Source organism: Ammospiza caudacuta, chromosome 13 (genome assembly GCF_027887145.1).
Source record: "Ammospiza caudacuta isolate bAmmCau1 chromosome 13, bAmmCau1.pri, whole genome shotgun sequence".
Lineage (NCBI taxonomy): Eukaryota > Metazoa > Chordata > Aves > Passeriformes > Passerellidae > Ammospiza > Ammospiza caudacuta.
Window position 1 is genome coordinate 17,726,496 of NC_080605.1, and position 23,742 is coordinate 17,750,237.

Sequence of the window (23,742 nt, forward strand, 5' to 3'; positions counted from 1 at the left end):
GGCTGCCCCTGCTTAAAGCAGTCATTAAAGGGTGGCATTTTAATCCAGCATGCATTGTGTCTGCTTGGGCTGAAATCCTTACATGGAACCCTCTCTCCTCTCTGATTTAGCCGCACTCGATGCATTTCATGGAGTGTGACACAGCTGATTTGTTGAAAAGAGAATTGGTAATAGGGAGCAGCCTTGAACAAGGTTGTGGTTTTGTTTTCTGTTAAATCATGGTTGCTATAGTGACCCAAGATCTATTTAGCACTCTGTAGGTATATCATATTCTGGGCAAAAGTTAGGGATTTTTCAATATTCCTCTAACAATGGTCTTACAGAAGTAGGTGTGTGTGTAGTCTTTCTGAAAGAAGTCCCAGGATCTCTTACTGCTGCTCCTGTGAGTACCTGCTGTATTTTGGCTGGTGGTGTCCCTTCTTGGCTGAAGTAATTTCAAGGAAGTTGGATAAATAACTTACCCATCTTGTCAAGGTTGGGGAGTGTTTCTTCCCAAAGGAGAGTTTCATGGACTGCAGTGATAAATGCAAAAATATGGAGGACACGAACCCTGCTAAGGAGTGGTCATTCTTATGAATCTGTGACCCAGTTTTGGAGGAGGAGGATGTTTTTGAAGCTGATTCACTTGGTTGGAGTCAGGAAGTCTGAGTTCTTCTCCCACATCTCTTGGGCTTCTCATGTTCCCTCAGGTGTGATCCAAGAGCATGGTGCAGCTACAGCCTCAACTGAGATTTTCTTCTTCTCAGCTGGAAAGTGGGGGATAGTAATTCTGCTCTCTGAGTTCTTCACATTCCCTGGGAGGTGCTGAAGTCTTCAGTGCACACTTGGAGAGCTGCTGCTCCAAGCAGAGATGCTCCACCAGCAGGGCAGTCAGGCCAGTGGCTGTGGAAGTCTCATTGTCTGGCACGCTGTGTCAAACACAACTCCTCCCTTTCCTCATTTCTGGCCTGGGACCAATTCCTGCCCCTTGGCAATGGCTTGGCAGATTTGGGCACTATCTCAGTGGTAAGCTGTGGTCACCTGGCAGCAGAGGTCTGAAAGCAGGAGATAAGGTCTCTTAGATGAACTTCACCTTAGAGCTTTTTGGGCATCAGCATGGCAACCAATTTAACATTTAGTGCTACTGGAAGTCTCAGGAGGAATTCCCTTTGTCTTTTCAAGCTGGCCAGAGAGAAAGGGTTGATTTCTTACAGGCTGCTTAGACAAGGTCATATTGATAATGGGCCTCTTTGGAAAGTCTTCAAGATATGTCTTATTTTACTCCCAGGAATTCAAATCAGTGAACCTTCAGAAGTGCTTCTTCACCTGGGTTTGACAGTAAAATAGAAGAATGTCCTTGTTAAAAAAAAATAAAAATCTATGTGAATTTCAGCTAAATAATACATTTTTCCTTCTTACTTGACTCCTCTGTCATGGTACATATTCCATTATATGACCTGAATTTCCCTTTTTCTTAATAATGAACTTCCGTGCTTTTAACTTGCTTCAGATCTGAATTAATTTTGAAGCTCTTCCCACTGCTGGTGTCTGCTGCACAGGTTTTACATATTTTAAGCTCATGTGTCCTAATATTGAGAGCAGTTTTTTCTTGTCAGCTCTTTGATGGACAGTTTTGGTCTGTCCCTTTGCTGAAGCTCCGCAGAACTGATATTTCAGCCCCACTCCTGACTGGGAGGGATTTTTTTTTTCTGCACAGTGTGGGGTAAGCTGTTTCTTACTGGCAGCTCTTATATTTTTATCAGTTTTGTAAGGTTAATTAATGCAACAGCCTCCAGTCTTGGTTGTCTTAAATATTTAGAGGGAGGAAGAGATTTATGCACATTTTTCCTGCCGAGCTAGATTTGGTTGAACTTCTGTTGGATTTCTGAGTGACGATTCCCAGCTTGGATAAATCAGTGAAGTTCCACTGATTTATTTTGGATGGCCAGCTCTGTGGAGGATCTGGTCTTCCTCAATGAAATCTTGTCACTGCACCTGAGCTGCTTTGCACTGAGCCAATGACAGTTGCTGCTGTATTTTTGTGTAGAGAATGTGGGATATATTTCTGCTGTCTTTTACCACTGTGTAGCTATAAAGGAAGGCAGATGTGTGTGTGCATTTATGCACACATAGACATGCATGGCTGTTTATACACAGTCTCCCACACACAGAGAATTGTGCTGGAAAACCCCCTCCCTCTTTTTCTTACCATCACCATTGAACTAATACACCTTCAACTTTGACTGACATAGGTCACTGAAGATTTGGGTCACAGTGTCCCAACTGATTTCCATTTACCAAAACTTTTCATAACCAACCAACCAAAATCCCACCAAGCATCCATACCCAACTTGGAGATACTTAGGGACAGTGCAACTCCAAGCAGAAATAATTTAGATTTGCCCCATGGGAGACCCCATGGAGCCTTGGATTGAGCACCCATCTCGCTACACAGAGCAGGTGGAATCTTTTCTTATGGTCCAACACATAAAATCACCTACTTACCTGGAGGAGTGGGGAGGGAATGGTTATAACGGGCAGGCTGGGGGACCACAAAGTCTGCTGGATTAGATGAGAATGTTGTTCCAAGAAAGCTGAGAAATACATTTGTGTAGTTTTGGGGCAGAGTTGGGTGTCTCCTTGCTGTTAGTCTTTTTGTCTGTTTTGTTATCAGGTTAATCTCCATGAGATTAACATTGACTCTCTCAAGTCAATGACAAGTGAGCGTGGCAGTAAATTCTTCCATGTCAAGAAAAAGACAAATTGTACTGTACTGCATATTGTGGTATAGTACTGCTAATTGCTGAATTTGATAAATGTCTTCTGATAGGTTCTGTAGTTAATGAGCAAAGATGTTAATTGCCCTTATCTGAAATATCTGTAGTTGCAGGGACGTTCTGTGGAGCCGTGGATGTCTTCTAACAGAGATTTATTTCAAATCTGCCATTGTTTTCAGCAGTTTCAGAGTCCATTACCCTTCAGTATCAACTGAATAGTCTCCACCTCCATCAAAGTTTTGAGAGCTCTTCCTGTGTGTTATTTAGCAGGTCTGAATCTTATTTGGGTATGGAAAACTTACATGTGGCACAGCATGCTCAGCATCCTGGGCTGCAGCAGGAGCATGGCTCATTCTCAAGACAGCCAAGAGAGAAATAAGCACCTGACAGCAGAAGAGAGAGGGTCTGGAACAGCCCCATTTCCCCCCCACCATCTGGAGTATTTAATTGGGAAAATCATTCTCCCTTGTTGTTGTGTTGGTGGGAGTTGTCAGACTAAGTATGTTTTAGTGCAAATAACCATCCCTATTTGTAGAATTCATCTTTTCTGGGTGCCTTCTTTAGAAAATATGCAGCTGAAGATTTAGTGCATTATTATATGAGTAAGTGCATACAAGCCTCATATTAACAATGGACGTCATGTTTATTCTTTCCCTTTTAGAATTTCCCATGGAAACAAGTGGGCAGATTTTTGCATTATTGAGTAGTTTGCTGCTGCTGACTTTTCCCAGAAACACAAGAGAAAACCAGGCTTACGCAGGAACCTACATGTTCTTCCAGTTTTGGGAGCACTGGATTCCCCTAAGATTTGATTTGTAGTAGGTTTTGGTGTGTACCTATTCTGGTGCAAAGTTTCAGAGCTGTATGATTAATTAATCTTTGTGGAATTGAAAAAAGACCAAGTTAAAACATACCTGATTTCCCAGCAGAGAAGTTGCATATTTTGTTAGGGGGCTAAAGGTTACTGGGAAGAGAAAAATGTTTCCTTATGAGGTTTTTGTTTGTTGTAAGAAATTGCATTTTCATTTATGAATCTCTTAGAGTTTTTCAGAACATATTCAACAGCAAACAGCCAGAAGTTCAAACTGTAACTGTAAATCTGTAAGCTGACATGTGTAGATTCTGTGGCCAAACTTTCTTAAGCCAAGATTATTTTTGTAGAGTGAAGTAGAAAAGTCCATTATCTTGCTTCGTTTCACAGATATCAGACTTTGCCAGTAAATATAAATCTCCTTTCAAAAATGACAACTATAAAAATAAGAATTAATGTTTTCTTAAATAAAGGCATTTTCTACTGAACTTGACATACTGCTTCTCAAGATGCTGTGGCTTTAGACTGTCTGATACCAATAATTACACTGAGGTATTCAGGTCCTCAGCTCCCCCTTCCAAATGATGTGCTGCCCCTAAGTTATGTCAACATATTATTTTCTGTTTCATGTTAGAAATGGGGCTGAAGGAGCTCAGAAGTAATCTGGCACAAGCTGGATGGGTTCCCTGATCTGCCTGACGCCACAGCCAGACAAATATTTGTATGGGCAGAGACAAAGTGGGTGGATGGAGGTGGGAATGCTGCTTAAGGCTGATATTCATGCCAGATCCTTCTCAGCAGTGACCCACTGAGGATCTAGCTCATTATTGGTGTTTTCAAACCTCTGAATCCGCATTTCTGGCCTGGTGTGTTGTGATTTGGCTTTCCCATGGAGAGGGGGTGAGGATGCAGTTCTGGGGGTGGGTGCAGGCAGGAGCAGCTGCAGCATGAGAATGTGCAGCACTGGCACTGCTCATTCATCAACCACAATGATTCACTGTGATTGACGTTCACATACCTGAATGTCAGAATAACCTGTGTTTTAAGAGAAACCAGTGACTCAGGCTGTGGTTTTACCTCAGGCCACTTCCTGATAAATGGCTGAACTGTGCTTGGTCTTGAGAAAACACTGCTGAGGAGCACAGCTCTGTCCTTGTATCTGTTTAGGAGCTGGCCCTGTGTGTGGAGAGATGAGGGAAAGGACACCTTTGTGTGGGACTGACCTTCCCCTTGTGGGTGCCGTGGTCTCTGTGAGGAGCACCACAGCTCTGTGAGCTCAGCTCTGGTGACAGCTCTGTTTTGGGGCTTCCTCAGGGCATTTCTGCCCAGCCCTGATGTTGGAGTATGGTCCTCAGTGTTGGACAGCAAAATTTTAAGGGGCTTTGTACAGTCATAAATTACTGTGCTTTAGATGCTCTCCATTGTGAAATAGAGGTGAAGCTGCCTATAACTTGTGTTTTCAGAACTGAAAATATTTCTTTTTTTAAAAGATTGTGTTTTAGTGAAATGAGAAGCAATGCATGTGATGATGCTTACAGGGATTGAAGTATATTTAGGCTAATAATATTTTGAGTAAGACAGCAAACAACAGTGTGTAATATGGCTAGATGGAAGGTGTGGACATGGGATCATATGAGTGCTACATAAAGTACCTCATTGGCTTTCATTTAGACTGATTGACCATTTTATGGTTTAGGTAGTCTTCCCATCGTTGGCAAACTGCAGAACTCGGCTCTTCCATTCTCCTAGAGGAGAAGAACTGTCCTGTGAGAAGAGATCTATGCCTGGGATGAAATCCTTGTCTATGGCTGCAGACCTGTGCTTCAACTGGCTCAGTTGTCTTTAATACTGTTTAAGTGGATGATTTAAGGTATAGGAGGAACTTCTCTTGGAAACAGCTTCTGTGAGAATTCCTCCAATCCTCTTTGAAGTTAATAGAGGGTATTAAGGCCAGTCAGCACCTTCTTAAAAGAGAAATTTAAATTCCTTTGATTCATTTCATTTTGATTTGCATTAACTGGTTCTGGATCTCTCCCTTCTCCAGTCTTTCAGAGCATGTTTTTGATAACTTTGCCCCCTGAGCATACTAGATTTTATGTTGGCTGTTTTGATATTTTTCCCTGAGTGTTGTAATGCTGATTACCAGAGGATCTTGGGCCTTTGGCTTCCTGTGAGAACGAGATAATTACTCTCCAGTAGGCAACTCATGACGTACAGTATCAGTATTAAGCCACTGGGATTCCAGTCACCAGCGTAGAACAATATTGTGGGTAAATGAATAAGCAGAAGTTTATCATACTTCCTGCATAACAAGGTTTTCGTTAAAGGGACAGTGAAAATTGTTTTCACCCAGGGCCGGTGCAAAGTGAGCGCTGCAGCAACAACCGTTAGGGAGAGAGATATTGAGGTTGGGTTCTGTGGCTGGCTGGGTTTTTCTTGCTGAAAAGACAGCTGAATTCTTGTGGCAGCAAAGGTGGGTGACAGGGCTGTCACTGCATTTCTGGTGGATGACGTTCATGGGCTTAGAAACATGTATGAAGTGTGGAACTCCAAAGGACGGTTTCCAGATGCACCACCTACTTAACTTATGGAAGAAAGTTGTACCAATTAGAAGTAGAGACGTTCCAAATGCAGTTTGCTTATTTCACACTCGCCCCCAGGAATCCTGTGTTGTGATTTTTAGGAGTTGGCCTTGTTTGACCCCGAAATAGATGTGGTTGCCTCCCTTGCCTTCGTTATTTCAAGACTGTCAGTTAAAAATAACTTATGCATTGGGCACAGTGGGAGTGAGTTTGAGAAGTTGAAGTTATATGTAAATCAGTAATAGTGAGAAAATAATTCATAAATGTAATGAGCTCTATTCTCTTGAAAGACATGGTCAAGTCTATGGTTTATCCATGAGGTGGGATTAATTATTTTTTTAGGAAAATACTTTCTCTGCCACAGCAGTACTGATCAGTTCACGTATGCTGTAGCACAGCAAAGTAAATGATGTCTTTGGAGGACCTCTGTTAAATATTCAATTACTTTAAAAATGACTTGCATAAAGTACAGAGTATGTATGCATACTCAATAGGTACATAGCTATAGCACTGTGTATTTACTCAGTTTAAGATATAATTTCATGTGTGCTTGCATAGATACATTCATATTTCATCTTATCTTAGAGATAATTGTACTTCTGTAATGCCTAAGAATTAAAGGGATACTAACAAGTAGTTTCATGTTTAAGTCTGTCTTCCTGCAACTACTAGTTTGTATTGTATATTTAAGTGCAAAATGCAGTTACTTACTTGTGTTTTAGTTGTGACTTTCATTTTAAACTGGACATCATCACTCTCTTCAGGAAACCACTGCTTATCTATAGGCCAAGATGAGAACATTGGTTGCTTTGCTTTTGCTTGAGACTGAAACTTGAGGGCTGCATCTTTGGAGCCCCAAGAACCACTGTCAAATGAAGGAATCTGGATCTTGGTGATGTGGTTGATCAAAATTGCAGCTGGGGAATGTGTGGAATAAAGCAACCTTGCAATGGGACAGTGCTGATCTGTCTGTGTGATTGAGGTGCTTCTGCATGGACAGACCCTTCACAGCTCAATTCAACCTGAAATTAGGTGCCATTGATTTTTGGGTCCAGGACAGGTTGACATTTGTGTATTTTAGGCACCTTTGACTGGCTGGTTTTGTTTTTATGTGGGTGATCTTAACACTTGAATGAGTTGGAGGAAGGTGGCTGGATGGGTCTCTCTTGAATGATCTAGGAAGGAAGTTTGCTTTTCAATTTGATTTTGCAGATATTTTCAACACCAAGTGTAATTTTCATAGTGCTGTTCTTACTTGGAAATTGTGAAACTTGTGATGGCTAAGTAAACTTCTTTTTTTCTCTTCTCCTTTGTTTTCTTGCAGCCAACTGGGTACATGGAAAACTCCATTTCCTACAGTGCTATTGAAGATGTTCAACTGCTCTCCTGGGAGAATGCCCCTAAGTACTGTTTACAGCTCACAATCCCGGGGGGTACTGTCCTACTGCAGGTACAGTAAACATAAAAGTACAGCTTCATTTCTCTCTTACTCTGAATCTCCTTCAACTTCTTTCTGTTTCCCTTGCATGAAATCTTAATTAGATGGACTCAGAAAAGGCAGAGAACTTGCTGCTGTCAAGTTATCTAACCACCAGAAAATTTGCTCAGGGTGATAGCTCTGAAGTTCTTTGTGGTGTTCAACAGTCAGAATGGAAATTTTGGGCCATAGTGATTAAACTTTCTTGCTGAATTTCTGCAGCAAAGTGGTGGTCTTTGTAAAGGCACATTGATATGGGCCTGGAATGGTTGTATTTTTACATACAGTCCTATTCCTGCATGAAAAAAAAGTTAAGTTTCATCCTTGAATTAATATAGGAAACCCAGAATTGCACTGGAACTGACAGATACCTTTTAAAAAAAATTCAATCATCACTGAAATATTTCAGTATATTTGTATTTATGTCTATATATGCTGGTTCTCTGAAGTGTTGTTTTCAAAAAGAAGACACTGTGTTTACATTATTCCAGATTTCTTCATCCACTTGAGGCTTTATAGGCCCCCTTAGGTCACTGCAAGTTTTTAGTGACAGAAAAGCACTCCACAGCACTGAGCTTTGGAAATACTCTGGAGTAAGGCGGAAAAGCTGCATTGCCCCCAAAGAGCTTTGAAAAGTCATAACTTAAAAATACCAAACTGGCTTCAGCTTAACTCTTGCATGGTTCTCTCTCATGTTTCTGTACATTGTTTTGTGAAGATAGTTTATCTGTTACCCTTTGGATTTTACTTTTTCAGTGGATTATACAGCCATGACTATGGTGTATGTGTATTTCATCCAGGTGGGAAGACAAGCCATGATTTCCCAACAGCTAGATTAGGGCCCTCATTATTGTTAAAATCTTCCTTGCCTAATGCATTAGTGGAATTAATTAGACAGAAAGTTGTCTAAATTTCTCAAGTTGGATGATTTTCTCACGATAATTTAATTCTGCTTTTTCTATTAATTTCCTTAGTGGTGCTAGCATTTAAGTTTATATCTATTTCAACAGATGAAATAGTTGCACCTGCCTTTCCAAATTCTGTTTCCAAGTCTTTATTCTGTAGTTTATGGCAGCTGCCTTTTTGGGTCTATACAAGATAAAACTTGAACTCACAGCTTCCTGCTGAGTGGAAAGGAAACTGGTAGGGTAGACAGGCTGTAATCTGGAGCAGCCTGACATTTGTCTCTTAAAAAAAAGAAAAAGACAAAAACAACAAACCAAACACATAAATAATTGTGTTTGTGAAACAGCAACATCTTAGCATGGATACTTTGGTATTTTCTTCAAAAAGACTGGTGTCTTTATGTAATCTCATAGGAACTCATAAAGAAGTGGACTGAGCTGGACTTGTGTTTGTTGCTGCCTGGCTGAGCACTCTGGATCAGATTACATTGTAACTATGGGAATTTCAGCGTAATTCGAAATACAAACTTTGAAAAATGTTTTTAATATGACTTGGTCCTTGGTAGTATCTTGATTCATCAAGTGTGGTCAGATTGGAGGGAGTATAAAATTAGATTTCCCTTATACAGTTGTAATGTGTATTCAGAAATCCAAAATAGTTATGTTTAGTCTGCTGAAGAAATCAAGTTGAAAAAGCTGAATTTATGAAGTAGTTGAAATTTTCTAGTATATGTAACAAAGAGTAGAGGTACCCAAAAGACACTCCAGCTGAGGAGCTGAGAAAGCAGCCCTTGCATAGCTCAGTTATTTCCAGATTTGTGAGAGACCTCAGTACATCTCTGGGAAATTGTGACTTCCAGCTTTTTATGAAATCATTCTGCTCTGCTGATCTGAGCAGCAGCATGCTCTGAGGTAATGCCCAGCTCTAGTATCAGGAAGTGTATGATAGTGGAACAAGTCAAACTAGTCCAAAACGTGTTCCCAGTGCTGTTTCTTCTGAAGTACACTATTGGTGAAATCTGTATATTTATTTTTTCTCCAAAGCCTTTAGACAAAGTGTGTGTGCGTACATATGTAAAAATGCCTGAATGAACTGTTTTGACTACCCCAAATTTATTTCATATTTCTGATTAATATAAATTTTACATTTTGATCTATGTTTTTGCACATGCTGCATTGTAAATTCTTTAAAACCATAATAAATAAATAGATTTTATAAATATAAGGCTAAAAGAAAGGACACCACAGGAAAGCAAGGCAGTACTATCATGACTGAAATAAATAATATTATATAAATTTTATATTCCATATAAAAATAAAATATTAATATGTGTTTTAATTTATACATTAAAATAATAATATAACATTTAATGTTAATATAAATTTTATATTTTGATCTGTGCTTTTGAACGTGCTACATTGTAAATTCTTTAAAACCATGGGATATGTTGACATGATCTGACATAAAATGAAGCAGTTCAGTAAATCACAGGCTTTCCCAATTTTTCATTTTTGAGAAGAATTTAAGATTCCAATTTCTGCTTAACTGAAGGCAGTGTGGATTTATGAAAGGCTGGTCCTGCTTGACCAAGCTGACCTCCTGGTGTGACAAGGTGACCTGCTGAGTGGGTGAGGGAAAGGCTGTGAGGTTTAGATTGGCCATTAGGAAAAAATTCTTCACCCAGAGTGTTCTCAGGGCCCAGGCTGCCCAGGGAAGTGACTGAGTCACCATCTCTGGAGGTATTTAAAAGATGTAGATGTGGCACCTGGGAACATGGCTTGGTGATGAGCTTGGCAGTGCTGGATTTGATCTTGGAGGTATTTTCTAACCCAGACAATTCTGTGTGAGATGCCACAGGAGAGCCCCTGTCCATGTTCAAGTTTTCATCCCCTCTGTCTGCTGTCACCAGGGTCTATTTCTGGCTTATTAGTGCACAGTAATGAGTCAGAGAGGGAAGAGTGCCATTACCTTTCCTTACATCATCCCAAGCCCTCCCATGGCAACACTGACCCATCCCAAGCTATTTTAGCCCATGAAATCTTGACAGGCAGTGCCGGAGGTGATGCAGCTCCCCGTGGGAAATCAGATCACCAGAGCAGGATGTGGCTACCTGCCTTTCAGAGGAGGACCTGCTCTCAGGCAGCTTAACCCAGGCTGGGTTCACATCTAAAAGTCATTTTTGTGTGTGGAGCTCTTCCCACTCAGTGTTTGTTGAATAAGCACAGCTATCTGAGCGTTTGACTGCCTGGCATTTGGGGATTCCCATTGTCCCACGTGGGCAGTCAGGTTTCTGGGGATCATGGGCTCTCAGTTTTCTAGACATGCTCAGGGCTTGTGTTTTATTTCCCCCTGCCAGATGATGGGATCCCTGGTTCTTTCCATGAGCAGCAATCAAAATCTCAGATTATTTTTTTTCTTCCCTGCAGTTGGAGGGAAGGTGTTGTTGAAGCTGGCTCATTAGGCCACTAGCTCTTCAGGCCGGGAAATAGGAGCTAAATTTAACTTTTGATGAAGTGTGAGCTCTTCAGTATCAGGAATAGCAGAGCCTCCTTCAGCTGGGCTAGGCTCCTGCTCTTCTGCTTTCTCTTTGTAAAGCACAAGGTGTGGAGGATGATTATGAGGAGGATGCTACCCTTTATAGTGAAATAACTGGAAGAACCTTTTGAAAAAGATTGATAAAAAAACCTTATAGTATAATTTCATGAGCTGCTGAGCACCAAATGTAGGAAGAGTCCCAGGAAATAAGGCTTTGGTATTTCAGTCACAACAGTACTGCCTGGCTTTCCTGTGCTGTCCTTTCTTTCAGCCTTAAAGCCACCACTTCCACCCCTGTTGCTCGTGTTGTTTTATTCATTTCTTGGCAATCGAGTGCAGTCAGAAGGAAAAACAAACAGAGCAGGAAGCCTTGACAAGCACAACAGTCACACGTTCAGCTCGGTGCTTGACCACGCTGTTTGTGCCAGGGAGTCCCCGTGGTAAATGTTTCCATTGGGTTTTCAGTAATATTTTATTTTAGTCTCCTTGGAGAACCTGCCTTTTGTTTTAAGTGCCAGTCCAGCCAATGCTATCAGTGTGGAGAGGTCATATAAGGACCACAACCCAGCAGAGGCAGGGAATATTTTAAGGAGGAAAAGGGCATTTCTAGCAATTCCCAGCAAGTCTGTCTGTACCCTGGGTTGAGGCAGGTTTCCCTTGCAGGTCTGCCCAAGTCAGAGGTGCAGCAGTGGGGTTTGCATCAGCAACGTGAAGGTTTTGTACAGCTGTGTGGGGTTTGGCTCCATGCAGCCCTGGGACACTCCTCTGTTCTTGTGGCTGATAATAAATGAGGACAGAGAAGTCAATGGTGTTTTATGAGTCCCAGTAATGAATATCAGCTGGGAAAAAAGCACAGCAAAACCCCTGTCCTGCTGACCAGAAAGCAAGTGAGGGAGAGAGAGAATCACAGAATAAACTCAGGAGGAAGCAAAGCCAAAGTCTGGGTCATCAAATCCCATTTATTGCCACATCCATTCAGATGCCAAAATCCCCATGAAGCACATGTGTGAAGGATGCTGTTGCAAGGAGAAACTCAGGAACAGTTTGCTACATGGACAAGCCTGTTCTTGTACTCTTTTTAATAACACACATGCCAGTAGCAAAGGATGTTCTAGTGGTAATTTACTGCTCAAGGAATGGCAGAGATCTTCACCATAATTTTTAGGGTGGTCTGTTTCTTGCAGAGTTTCAGGTGTTTGTTTGTCAATAACACACAGTCCTATTTAGTCTCCTCCTTGCCTGGGTACAAATTATTGCAGGAGCTGTAACACTGGCATGAAACAAGTGTTCTGTTTTCTATTTTTGTGAACAAAAAGGAAAACATGCCTTTAAAACATTCATTGATTTTAATAATAAACTTGTATTCCTACTCACTGACTAAGAAATGAAGTAGTTGGGGTGCAGAGCAAATGCTTCCTTTTTCAGCAGAGGCATAAATTCACTCATGTTGACCAGAGCTTTGCATATGCAGGCATTTAATCTCTTGCACAGTTTTTCTCCTGTGATCTGTCTTTTTGAAACAGGAGACTTTAATCCTATGAGTAAAGTTTGTACTACAGCAGATCCCAAGTGGATTTTCCTCTCTGATTGAACCTTTACACCCCAAAAATAAGAATATAAAATCCTTCAGAACACAGTTCTAGGATCAGTTAATCTTAAAAAAAATACTGCCAACAGTAGATGTTCTTAAAGTAGATATTCTTCTTCCCCATTGGAATAATAAATAAGCTTCAAGTAGTTTAATCTTCTTGCACCTTTTAAGTTTTACTCCCACATTTTCCTGTTTTCTAAAGTATTTTTCTACTATGTTGTGGTTGTACAAAAATAATGTGAGGTCTTGACTGTACAGGAAGCTCAGATACCATGTGTCACCCACTATCCTGTTAAAACCACTGCATTTGAGAACAAAATTATTTGCAGAATTGGGGCCTGAACATACTAAACACACAAGGGGCCTAAACTATTATTTTGCATACCTCTATATGTAGAATTGTATTGAAGTACAGTGAAGAATTATAGAATCTTCATTGTACTTCAGTCCTGTCTCATTTACTGTTTGTGACAACAGCAGGCAAAACATTTCCAGCTGAATTTTAAGTAAGAAAGGTAGATGTTGAAAGAGTGAAATAGAACTGGGCTCACTGCACGGATAAGGCTGAAAGTAAAAAACAAACTTTCCTTGTGTGGTCAGAATGCCTAAGGAAAGCCTGGTTTGAAGTATTTTCTGTCTCATTTTCTCCTTTTTATTGTACCCTAGAGCTGAACAAATATAGTAAACTATGCCCTTGGCTGCAGTAAAAAACTGTAGGTGTCAGTTCCCAAAGTGATGACTTCAGTGCAGAAAGCCTTGGTTCTGTCCATGCACATCCGATAAACTGTGAATGTCTCTGTGCAGCCCCATAAAGGAACTGTGGTTCCCTTCACTACTTTACACTTTGGTGCATTTTGTCAGAAATGTTTCTCACAATAACCCAAATGCTTGAGCCAGTGAGTGTCTGCAGAGCTGCCTGGGCAGCTGAGCACCCACAAGAACCTGGTGGCTCTTTTTGCATCCTTGCTATGAACTCTCTGTTCCCTTGGTGAGAAAGAAATGCTCCCTGTGGTGCCTTCTCAGAGTGAGCCTGAAGGGAGGAGGTCCTGGAGGAGGAGGACCAGGGGATGCTGTGCGAGGGGGGACCTTTGTTTTCCTGTGCAGGAGATGCAGCGTTTCCTGCACGCTGCTGTGGTTTTGCTGGGCTTGGGTGGCCGGAAGGGTGCAGGGCAGGATTAGTCCCTGCAGCCTGTGAGCGAGGGGGATTCTGATGTCAGCTTCCCTCAGGATAAGGGGGCTGGGGTGTAAAGCATTCGGTGTGTGCTGAGCATGGTGTAAAGACACTGCTGAAATGGCCCTTGGCCTTCCGGGCTTCTCTTACCACTGAGTCCTGATCACTAGCACAAGTGTGGGGATTCTCTAAAGGTTTGTTTTTCTGTTTTCTGTTCACTTTGTCTTCTTTGTCTTGATTTTCCTGGGAAGTGGTCCTTAATAACAGCCTGAGCTCTGAGTGTTTGGAGTGTAGACTCCTAACCTAGAGCCAGGTCCCAATTTGCTTGGTCACTTCTCTACAATAACTAACTCTGTGTACACAGTGCTTGCCCCCACACTTGGAACTTGGTTATTTTGCTAATTTTACTTCTAAAATGCTTTTTGTGTATTGCTGCCATGGAGTTGTACTTCCTTTGCCAGTTGTGTCTTGCAGCATTCTTAATTTCTTTTCTCCCTGTGTATTTGGAGTCCACTTGTGCCTCCTGCTCTGCAGGATGCTGTTGTCCTCACTAATAGTTCAGGCTCCAGTCACTTCCAGAATCTATCTACACATGATATTCTCTAAGTATTTGCAGTGGTCTTACATTCTGTACTACTGACATCATTAAAGTAGGAGAATAATTAACAAATCTCAATTTAGGGCTTCAGCATTTGTTCTTACTTTCAGACCAGGGACTGAATCAGGTTGACATTTTGCCTGTTTGAGTGAAGTACTTCCTTCCCCTAGAATAATTTTGATTATATTGATTTAAATAACAGTATCTTAGTTTGTATAGTTCCTGTAAACTCAATCTTATTGATACAATTGTTAAGTATACATGAAGCCTACAAAAACCTTCAGTTTTACTTATTCTTTAGAGGGCTTTGATGCTAGAATTTGGAAAGGAGATTTTTTGTTCTCCTGCATGAACCAGTTGTCTCCTTGTAAAAAGGTTCAGTTTGATATGAAATTTTTCAGATAAGTCTGGTGAGGTTTTAGGGCATTCTCTCTGGGCACAGATAAGAAATATCTAAGTATATTTCCTTCATGTCTTTTTATTATGTTAAAAACAGTCTTATGCCTTTTGGTGGCAAATTGTTTTTGACCTTTTAATTGTATTAAAATATAGTATAAAGTTTATTGAAATGAAATTTAATTCTATATATACAGGTTAAAAGTCTGTCTGGTGTTACAATGCCCACATATACATAAAATACAGTGTAAATAACAGAAAATCATTAAATATTGTCTGACTGAAATGTCCTGGAGATCTGCACTCCAAATGTTTTTACAGTTTTTCATTGCATACAAAAAGAAGAAAATAGAAAAGGAAGTTTTTTAATTGCATTTGTGGCAATTTCATATTCTGATATGTCAGCATTCTTCTTGAAATTGAAGGTTTTTGATAAATTCTGTGGTCAGCCAAGATTATTTATAATATATTTATTCCTGCTTTATTGCCTCAACATCTACTGGAGGAGCAATTGATTCTCATTAAGATATAAATAATATGTAATGCATATATAAAAGGATATTATTCCATTTAATTCAGAGTAATCAGTCCAAATTTGTGTCACTGAACCATCATTAGCTGACCTTGAGATTAAACACATTTTTTTGTAACCATACAGCATTTTTACCTCTCATATTCCTGCCATTATCAGTGAACTGAATGAGTGTTGGGAGATTAAATACATTCTGTAGTGTGGATTTTGAATATGTACCTGAAACGTGTTGGGGAGTGAAACTTGATAAGTGATGCTCTAATTTGCAAGAAGTATGTGCTTTTTGACTGGCAAAGAACCTCGCCTTTTTTTTTTTTTTAACATGGATTTACAGGCTAACCTGTAATTTTCAGTGTTTTTGTAAAACATATTGAAACCTGGGTAAAAATTGCCCATAGGCAGCATTAAGGGGGAGCTGGAAAAGCCAAAGGGCATCTCTGCCCACTCAAATATTTCAGACTCATGTCACCTTGTTAAGGCATGCATATTTACGTCACTCTACATGCCTTTATATTTTTTGATACCAAGCCTTTTGACCTTTGGGAGTGTTGAACTGTTCCTCCATTGGCTACGACCTGACTTCACACTGGGAATTTCTGGCAGCTGTGCTGAAAATGGCCAAAAATGGGTGATGGCTGGGAGTGATGATTGCAACATTTCTGCTCTTGCTGCAAACAGTCTGTGCATGTATCTGCACGTCTGTGTGTGCTGGGCTTTTCACTGGTTTAATATCACTGAAAGAGCTAAGACATTATTTGAATTGCTTTGGGGCCACTGAGGACAGGAGCAGGACAAGAAAAGAAATGGAGTATGGAAAATCCCCAACCCTCCTATTAAAATGTCAGCTCATCTTCCTCCTCTCCTTCCAGTGATTGATGGCAGAGACAAATGCCCCCTGACATTAAAGATCTGACCCACACCCGATTCAATTCACTGAGGATTTTCCACAGTTTTTGAGCTGGACAGCATTTCATAGGGGCTTAATATTTTGTAAGGTTTTGGTTCAATATTTTATAATGCAGCAAGGTCTTTGTATCACTGGTTTATGTGAAAACAAACTGGTTATAATATAAAGTGCCTGGGTTACCTGAAGCACTGGTAGAAACTAATGGTTCTGTCTGTAACTTTTCTTTATTGCAGGCTGCAAACAGTTACCTGAGGGATCAGTGGTTCCATTCTTTGCAGTGGAAGGTAAGTTCTGTACTTCATCTTCTTCATTCTCTGCCTCCAAGATTACTTTTTAGAATTCCCTGTTTGTTCATTGTCAAAGCCTTGAATGGATAAAGTCTCTTCTTGCAGAAACCCTAGATCAGAACATGTCTGCAGTTTTAACATGTCTGTGTCACTAATGAAGTGGACAAATTAACTTGTTACACAACCCAGCTTTATCAACATGTGCCTGTGGTAGGCAGTTAATTCACGTTTCAACAGAACAGAGATGGGATGGTTTTAGTTTTGTACTGTGAAGTGTGATATTGCTATAGTGAGTACACCTCATCTTATCCTCAGGACTGTTGGGATATTTTGAGGTTTTTTGTTTGGTTGGTTTTGATTTTTCTGAGAAGCTAGGGAGAAAAAGTGTTTTTAGAGTTGTTTATTGTATGTGCAACATCAATCAGTGATGCATCAGTCTGTGTTTATACTTTGGGATGATTTGGAATTAAAGGCAGTTTCCATTTCAGAGGCCTCAAGCCCTTTCTCATTTTCAGTGGAACAATGGACTGGTTGCCCTGAGTAGGGACAGTGGATCACAGTGACAGCATTGTCTCTCCAAAGCAGCACGTTCCTCATCAAAAACCGTAGCTGGTGACCTTTGGATGGAATCTGTGTGGATCTTTGATGCAGTTAGAAATGGGGTTTGGCCAGATGCTGAGGTTGGTTGTCCTCCCTTGCCTTGCAGTGGGAAACACAAGCAGAAGTTTTCAGCTCAGGGCTTGTCTTCAGCAGAGTTTCAGTGGAGTCAGCCAAGTTGCCTGTGCAGCTTATCAAGATTTCAGCCTCCTGACAGCAACCACATGGAAAAATATACGGAAGTCCCTCCCACCAAACTGGTTTTGTTGTAGGTGTGTTTGATAGTTGCAAAATAGTTGTGTGGCAAAACTACAGTGTTGGTGTGCTTTGTGTGGCCATCAGTGTCTGGCAGAATCATGTTCCAGGCTCTTATCAGCAGAAGCCAAGTGTTGAGATCTCCTTTCCCAGACCACTGGCAAATTCTCCAGGCTGTCACCCTGATTGCCCAAACGAGAGTGGGGCAGCAGTGCTGATAGCAGAAGGCTGGGTTGTGCTGTAGCACTTTTATTTTGGCCTCCTGACAGTATCATTAGCACAATACCCAGCCAGCTTTGATTTCTTTGCAACTCCTGAGGATAACAAAGCACTTAAAGCATGCAGAGGCATTATCTCCATGTGGCCATTATTTTCTCTGCTGCTTTGGCAGGCAGGGATGATCAGAGAAAGCATGGATAGGAATGATGATGGAATTCCTTTTTCCCCTCACCCCCAGGCAGGATGGTTGTGGTACCAAAGTGCTGGTGGCTCATGCCTACTTAGTTCCTGCAGTGAGGAGAGAATTGTGGTTGGAGGTGCAACTCTGGAAAACATCAAGTAAGATGTGGTGAAGATACAACATGGCCCTACCATTCAACCCACCAAATAAATTCTTAAAAAAAACCAAACAAACAAAAAACAAACAAGCAAACAAAACAAAACAAAAAAAGAAACAAAAAACAAACAAGCAAACAAAACAAAACAAAAAAAGAAACAAAAAACAAAACAAAACAAAACAAAAAAAAAAAAGGAAAAGGAAAAGAAAGAAAGCAAGCCAGGCTAGACAGAGTGACCTGGCTTGCTTACATGCCTTTCAGTCATGGAGAAGGAGCTTTGCTCTGTGGGAGTTGTTTTTAAAGGAGCATTTCTTAAACTTTCCAGTGCTCCTGACCCAAGCCTCTCATTTTGGGAAACTCTGAGTAATTTAACTTGGTGCAAAGTAGAATTTATTTTTGCTTCCCTGTTTCCCTCCCCACCCCCATTAAATTTGTTTCTGAAAAACAAGTGAAACATTATCTTGATTTGAAAGCCCTTTCCTTTACCAAGAATAGCAAATAGTGTTTTCCCATAAGAACAGTGACAGGGTTTAGTCACTGCCCAGGTACTTGGCACTAAGAATTTCCTCTTTGCTAAAATGGAGGTAATTTAGGTTTTGTTTTTTTGTTGCTTAATAGTTCAGAGGAAGAGCACCTGGTAGCTCTCTGCTCTTTGGCAGGCTTAAGTGAGATCCCCATGGGCTGGAGAGCCAGGACAAGCTGTCAGTGTAGGAGGGGAGTGAGGGAGTGCAGTTGTGTCTCTGCCTTAGTGAAGTTTATCACTTTACTGGCACTGGAGCCTGTGACTTTAAGAGCCAGGTGCCAAGGTTCATCTCACTCCATGATTTGTATGGTTTGATGATTAAGCAGGTAGTGAGGGAACCCACAAAAAACAGGAAACCTATTCTTCTGCAGTGGGGCATTTACACAAAGCACCAGGTGGCAGAGAGATCACCACAGCTGCATTATAATTGGGTGGTTGTGCTGATGAATGATATATTTGTCCAGTGGTCTTACAAATAATGGGTCAAAACATTTCTGTGGGATGTAGAACACAGATGCAAACCAGTGCAGATAGCTGTAACAGTTGTTCAGGGGAAAACATTCAACAGAGATGATCTTGCTATTGTTTGTACTTGTGTGGTGGGAGCATTTAGGGAGCCCAGCTGAGCCCCAGTGTACTTGGCACTAGATTTAAGTTTAATTTTCTCCTGCCTTGCCCAAACAAGGCTGGAGGAATCCACTGTACAAACAGCAAACTGATATTCTGAGAATTTCCAGCAGTGGGGAATTGCCCTCTCTTAAATTACAACTATGGGAGCAGATTCATATTCTGTCAGTGTCCTTTTGACTCTTTTTCCTCTGCATGAAGCCTTGGGAATCAGATGCTGCATGTACCCTGAGCTACATGGGAAATGGGAAGGAACAGTGAATAGCTGTGTCTCAAATATCTGGGGAAGCTCTTTAGGTTCAGGCACACACTTTGGTTTTGTAGGAAGGTGCTAAGGTCTGTGAGAGAGCTTTGATGTGGTGCAGTTTTAAGGTTTAACCTGCTGTGGGAATTCAATTTGCCATCTGGCACCGTGGAAATTATTTTTGTTGTAGAGACAAACACGGAAATAAAAATCAAGAATAATTTCTTCCTGCGACCCAGAGAATAATAAAAGAGGTGGTACAGATTAACAGAAATAAAAGAGAACCAAACATGTAATTATCCATGCTTTAGATCCAGCTCCAAGGGGTTTTATGTGTCATCCAGCTAACTAGCTGTCAAGATGCTTACAGAGCTTTTTAGTTGTGTCCTTTTCCTTGAATATTGAAGTCAGCAGGGTGTAGGGACAGCACAAGTGTTCCTTTTGTGGTCATCTTCTTCTCTTTGGGTTTTCCATTTCAAACCCTCCCACTAAGGGTTACTCATAATTCCTCATTTAATCTGGATATCAGTGAGTATCACAACTCCTAAAGGATTATTGGCCATCTCAGCCTATTTTTAGAAATCCTGATTTCCTTCAGCTTGTGGCTAAGCCAAACCATCTTTGTCCAGAGAATAAACAGAACATGTTAACAACTGTCCAGCTCCTCAAACATAAATCATTAATCCATTGTGTAAGGAAAGTTCCTCTCAACCAAGGAGGTTGGATTGAAACCATGATACATAATCTTTGGTATGTGGAAGCTGATAAGTCATAACAGCATATCAATAAAGATAACAACACTTTCTGTGGTTGTACAAAAGAGAATAACACATGCAGTTCATTACCCTGGCTGCATCCAGGGCAGATACAGTGGTAACCAACCACTTCTGCAGGGGATGATGGATACAGCTAAACTTGGCTTTGAGCGATACTGGGAATAGTAATTTTGGGAGACACACAAATAAGCAAATACATACTCTTGGTATTTTCCAGCCAGCATCCATCTACTTAGTTGCTTGTTTATGTGTTGCTCTCTTTGCAATTTGTGTGCATTTGTAGTGCTAAGCACTGAGAGGTCCCATCCTCTGTAGAAAACCTGCAGCCCCATCACACCCCATGCTAAAAGCATTAATCATTAAAAGGTACACTTGACTAATTCAGTACCATGTTGCATTTCAGTTAGAAAGACATCAGTGAGGTTTTTTTTTTTCCCCAGGAGTACAGGTATAGATTTACATTTTTTAGTGGGAATTCACCTAAGCTCGTGCAGGGCATGTTGCATTTTTTATTGTGCTTGATAGTAAGCCCTGAACACTGCCCTCATTGTGGGGTGAGTTGCTCGTGTTTTCTGGTCAGCTGGGTGATGCAGCAGTCAAACATGTCAGTTGACAGCCTTTGAGGGAATGTCCTGAGTTGACACAGCACTGAAAGAACAGAGCCAGGTCTGCAGGAAGGCATGAAGCATGACTCAAACTGAGCTCTGTGTGCTTCTGACCTGGATCTTACAGAAAGGCTTGCCTGCACCTTGTCTTTCCCACTGATGCTTTTTAGCAGTGCCCATGTGTCCCCTAATGAGCGCTGCTGCTTGGGCAGGGAGTTTACACATCTCTTAGCAGGGACAGTGCAAATGTGTTAATTGTGGGATTGTTTGGGTTGGAAGGGACCTTTGAACATCATCTGGTCCTCTCTCCACCCTTGCCACGCTTGTCCTCTGGCAGTGCAGGGTTTATTTGAGGTGGTGGAGGCTGCAGAGAGCCTGTGGAGCCCCAACCCAGGCACATGAACCCAGCAGTGCTGGGCTGAGGGCAGCAGCCCCTTCCCCATCCTGTTCATACAGCCCAGCACACCCCTGACCTGCAGTCACATTACCTTTTGTTTTAAAATCCATTTTCAACCCAGACTCCATGTTTTGAATCCCATGAATTAGGAAACTGGAACAATGTTGTCATTTGGGATTTGCAAACGTTTTGCATTGAGTACTAAAACGAGCGATGTTGGCCTTCGTTCAAAAACTTTAATTTTGGATTAATACTTCCCTGGTTCTCACAGGGATTGTTCTGTCTGTGTCTTCAGGAAACAGATACTTCCATGCACAGGCAGCCCTTTAAATTGCAAAGGGATTGACTGTCAAATGCAGTCGTGGTATGCTCTCTGGTCTTTACTGTGACCAGGTTATGAATTTCTTGGTAATTAGTATTTTTTATGCAATAGCCATGGGTGAGTATCAGTTTTTGTATCAGATGGTGAATGTTCAGAGTGAGTTACTCTTCTTTGAAATTTAAAACCGCAAAATAGTAAGTTAAGAGCAACTGTTCTTGAAAGTGTGGTAAAGCCTTGCTTGTGTAAAGCACCTTTACGGCTTTGTCACCATGGCAATGATTAAAAATAGTGCTGATACAGGAGTGGGGGTTATATAGAATTTAAATGATGACATTAAAGAAATTTACAGCCTTAAATCTCAGTAAATCTTGCCTTAAAACTGTGAGATCTGGGAAAAAATCACATTGGATATAGTTAAAAGGGCCAGTGTGTTTAGTGACCTAATTTATGGTCTGAGAGAGGAAGATTTGGTACCCTGTGACAATTCCATAGCCCTGTGCTCTACTGCATAGTGAAAATTCTATTTGAAGAGCTCAGCAGTTCTTTGGAGTGGTAGTTCTGGACTTCAGGCCTCTCCTTGGTGGTTACTCAGCTCACAAAACCATAACTCTCTTGACTGTTTCTTTGCTTTCTTTAGCTGAAACACTGAGGTATTTTCACAGAACAGAGAAGTTTACATTTTTTTTTACTTTGAGGTAAAACAGTAAATAATTATGATACAATTAGGCAACAATGGCTATATTTTTCCTTTTGTGTCTGTGTGCAAGTCAGTAATAGAATGATAGGAACCAAAGATGTGGAATTAGGTTTGCCTTTCACAGCCCCAGGGTTTTGGGAGCATTGTGGGCTTTGATGACACACTGGTTTTGGACAAACAGGTTTATTGTAGGACAGATAAAAGGCAGCCCACAAGTTTTTGGCTGATAGTTGTTCTGTTCCTCTGAAATGGTTGGGTACCCGTTATGGGAGACCATGAGCAGTTTTTTTAAGATATCCTGCCTTTCCTCTGCATCATGGTGCTGTTGTAGGCCAGACTTTGTAGGGAACAGATGTGGGGTCCAAGGGTGTGTAAATGGGTCTGTGTTGCCAAGAAGTGAGACTGGTACCAATTGGCGCTTTCTGGTGAACATAGTGAGACCTTTTCTCAAGTTTTTGATGACTTTTTCATGGTGAAGTTGATGTTTGCTGTCATGGTTTGTTCTTTTCTATATGAAAGGTAACATAAAATGCAGCTGTATGTGCCTGCTGTTCATCTGGTGATTGATAAGACCACCCTGTTTCTTATCTGAACAACCTCATTGCAAATTCAGGAACAACATAATGGAAATCTTGTCGTACTTAGCAGCCTTTTATTTCCATAACATTTATTTTTTGTAGTTAAGTTGGGGACATATCTTTTTTGTCTTCTTTTTTGCTTTCTTTTTGGCTTGAGATATCTTCATGAGCACATGAAGTCTGTTGCCTCTCTCATTTTCCAGCACAAGTTTGACAGTCTCAGGCCATCTGTTATCAGAAGTCACTTGAAAATTCTTGGCCTTGTTTTCTGTTTCTGGGATCTCATTTTGCTAGAGGTAGCTGTGCTGCCATAGCAGAAAGGCACAGATCTCACTTGGGAGGTGGAAACGAAGAGATGAAAAACAGACAAGATGTTGACAGAAAGTTTTTTCTTCTATTCATTTTATGAAATGATGGTAATGTTTTAAGAACTGGAACAGGTGGAGTGGCTAGATTTTATTTTTTTTTAAGCTTCACTGGGAGAATACCTCACTCTTTCTGGAGTGCCACTGGAGCAGTTTCCTCCCTGAAGGAACATCTGCAGCCGTGGCAGCTGAGCACGGGCTGTGCTCTGTGTTGGCCTCACATGAACCACTTCAAATCTGGGAGCTGCCTGTCCATGTCAGCACAGCACTTTGTCCAGCCCAAGGAGGCTCTCAGCAGCACTGGGATGCCAGCCTGGAGCTGAGCTGCTGCTCTGAGCTGCCCTGCCCTCATCCAGCCACAGGCACACGAGCTTTGTGCACCCCTAGCTGCCTCCTGGATTGCCAAAATGGCCTTTTTTAAGGAGGCAGAACTCTGGCCAATTCATGGCCTGGTGGTGAAATTTGAGTAGAAGCTAGATAGTTATTTTCTATCTTGCTTCAGCTAAGTCAGGACCAGCGCTAAATTTTCCCCTCTAGACTTGGATGCTATCCTATTCAAACTGATATTAGGTCTGAAGATAGAGGGGTGTCAAAAACAGCTGAATAAACAGGTCAGCTTGTTATTGTGTGCCTAGGTCTCAGCTCTGAAG

General features: G+C 41.2%; 1 protein-coding gene across 1 annotated transcript in view; it reads left to right on the plus strand.

Annotated features, from left to right (window-relative positions):
* Positions 1-23,742, plus strand: part of CMIP (c-Maf inducing protein) — a 131,882-nt gene that overhangs the window by 61,055 nt on the left and 47,085 nt on the right. Inside the window, exons 2-3 of the mRNA XM_058813488.1 lie at positions 7,474-7,599; positions 16,496-16,546. Of these exons, the coding sequence (XP_058669471.1) occupies positions 7,474-7,599; positions 16,496-16,546 (177 nt within the window). The remainder of the gene's footprint in view (positions 1-7,473; positions 7,600-16,495; positions 16,547-23,742) is intronic.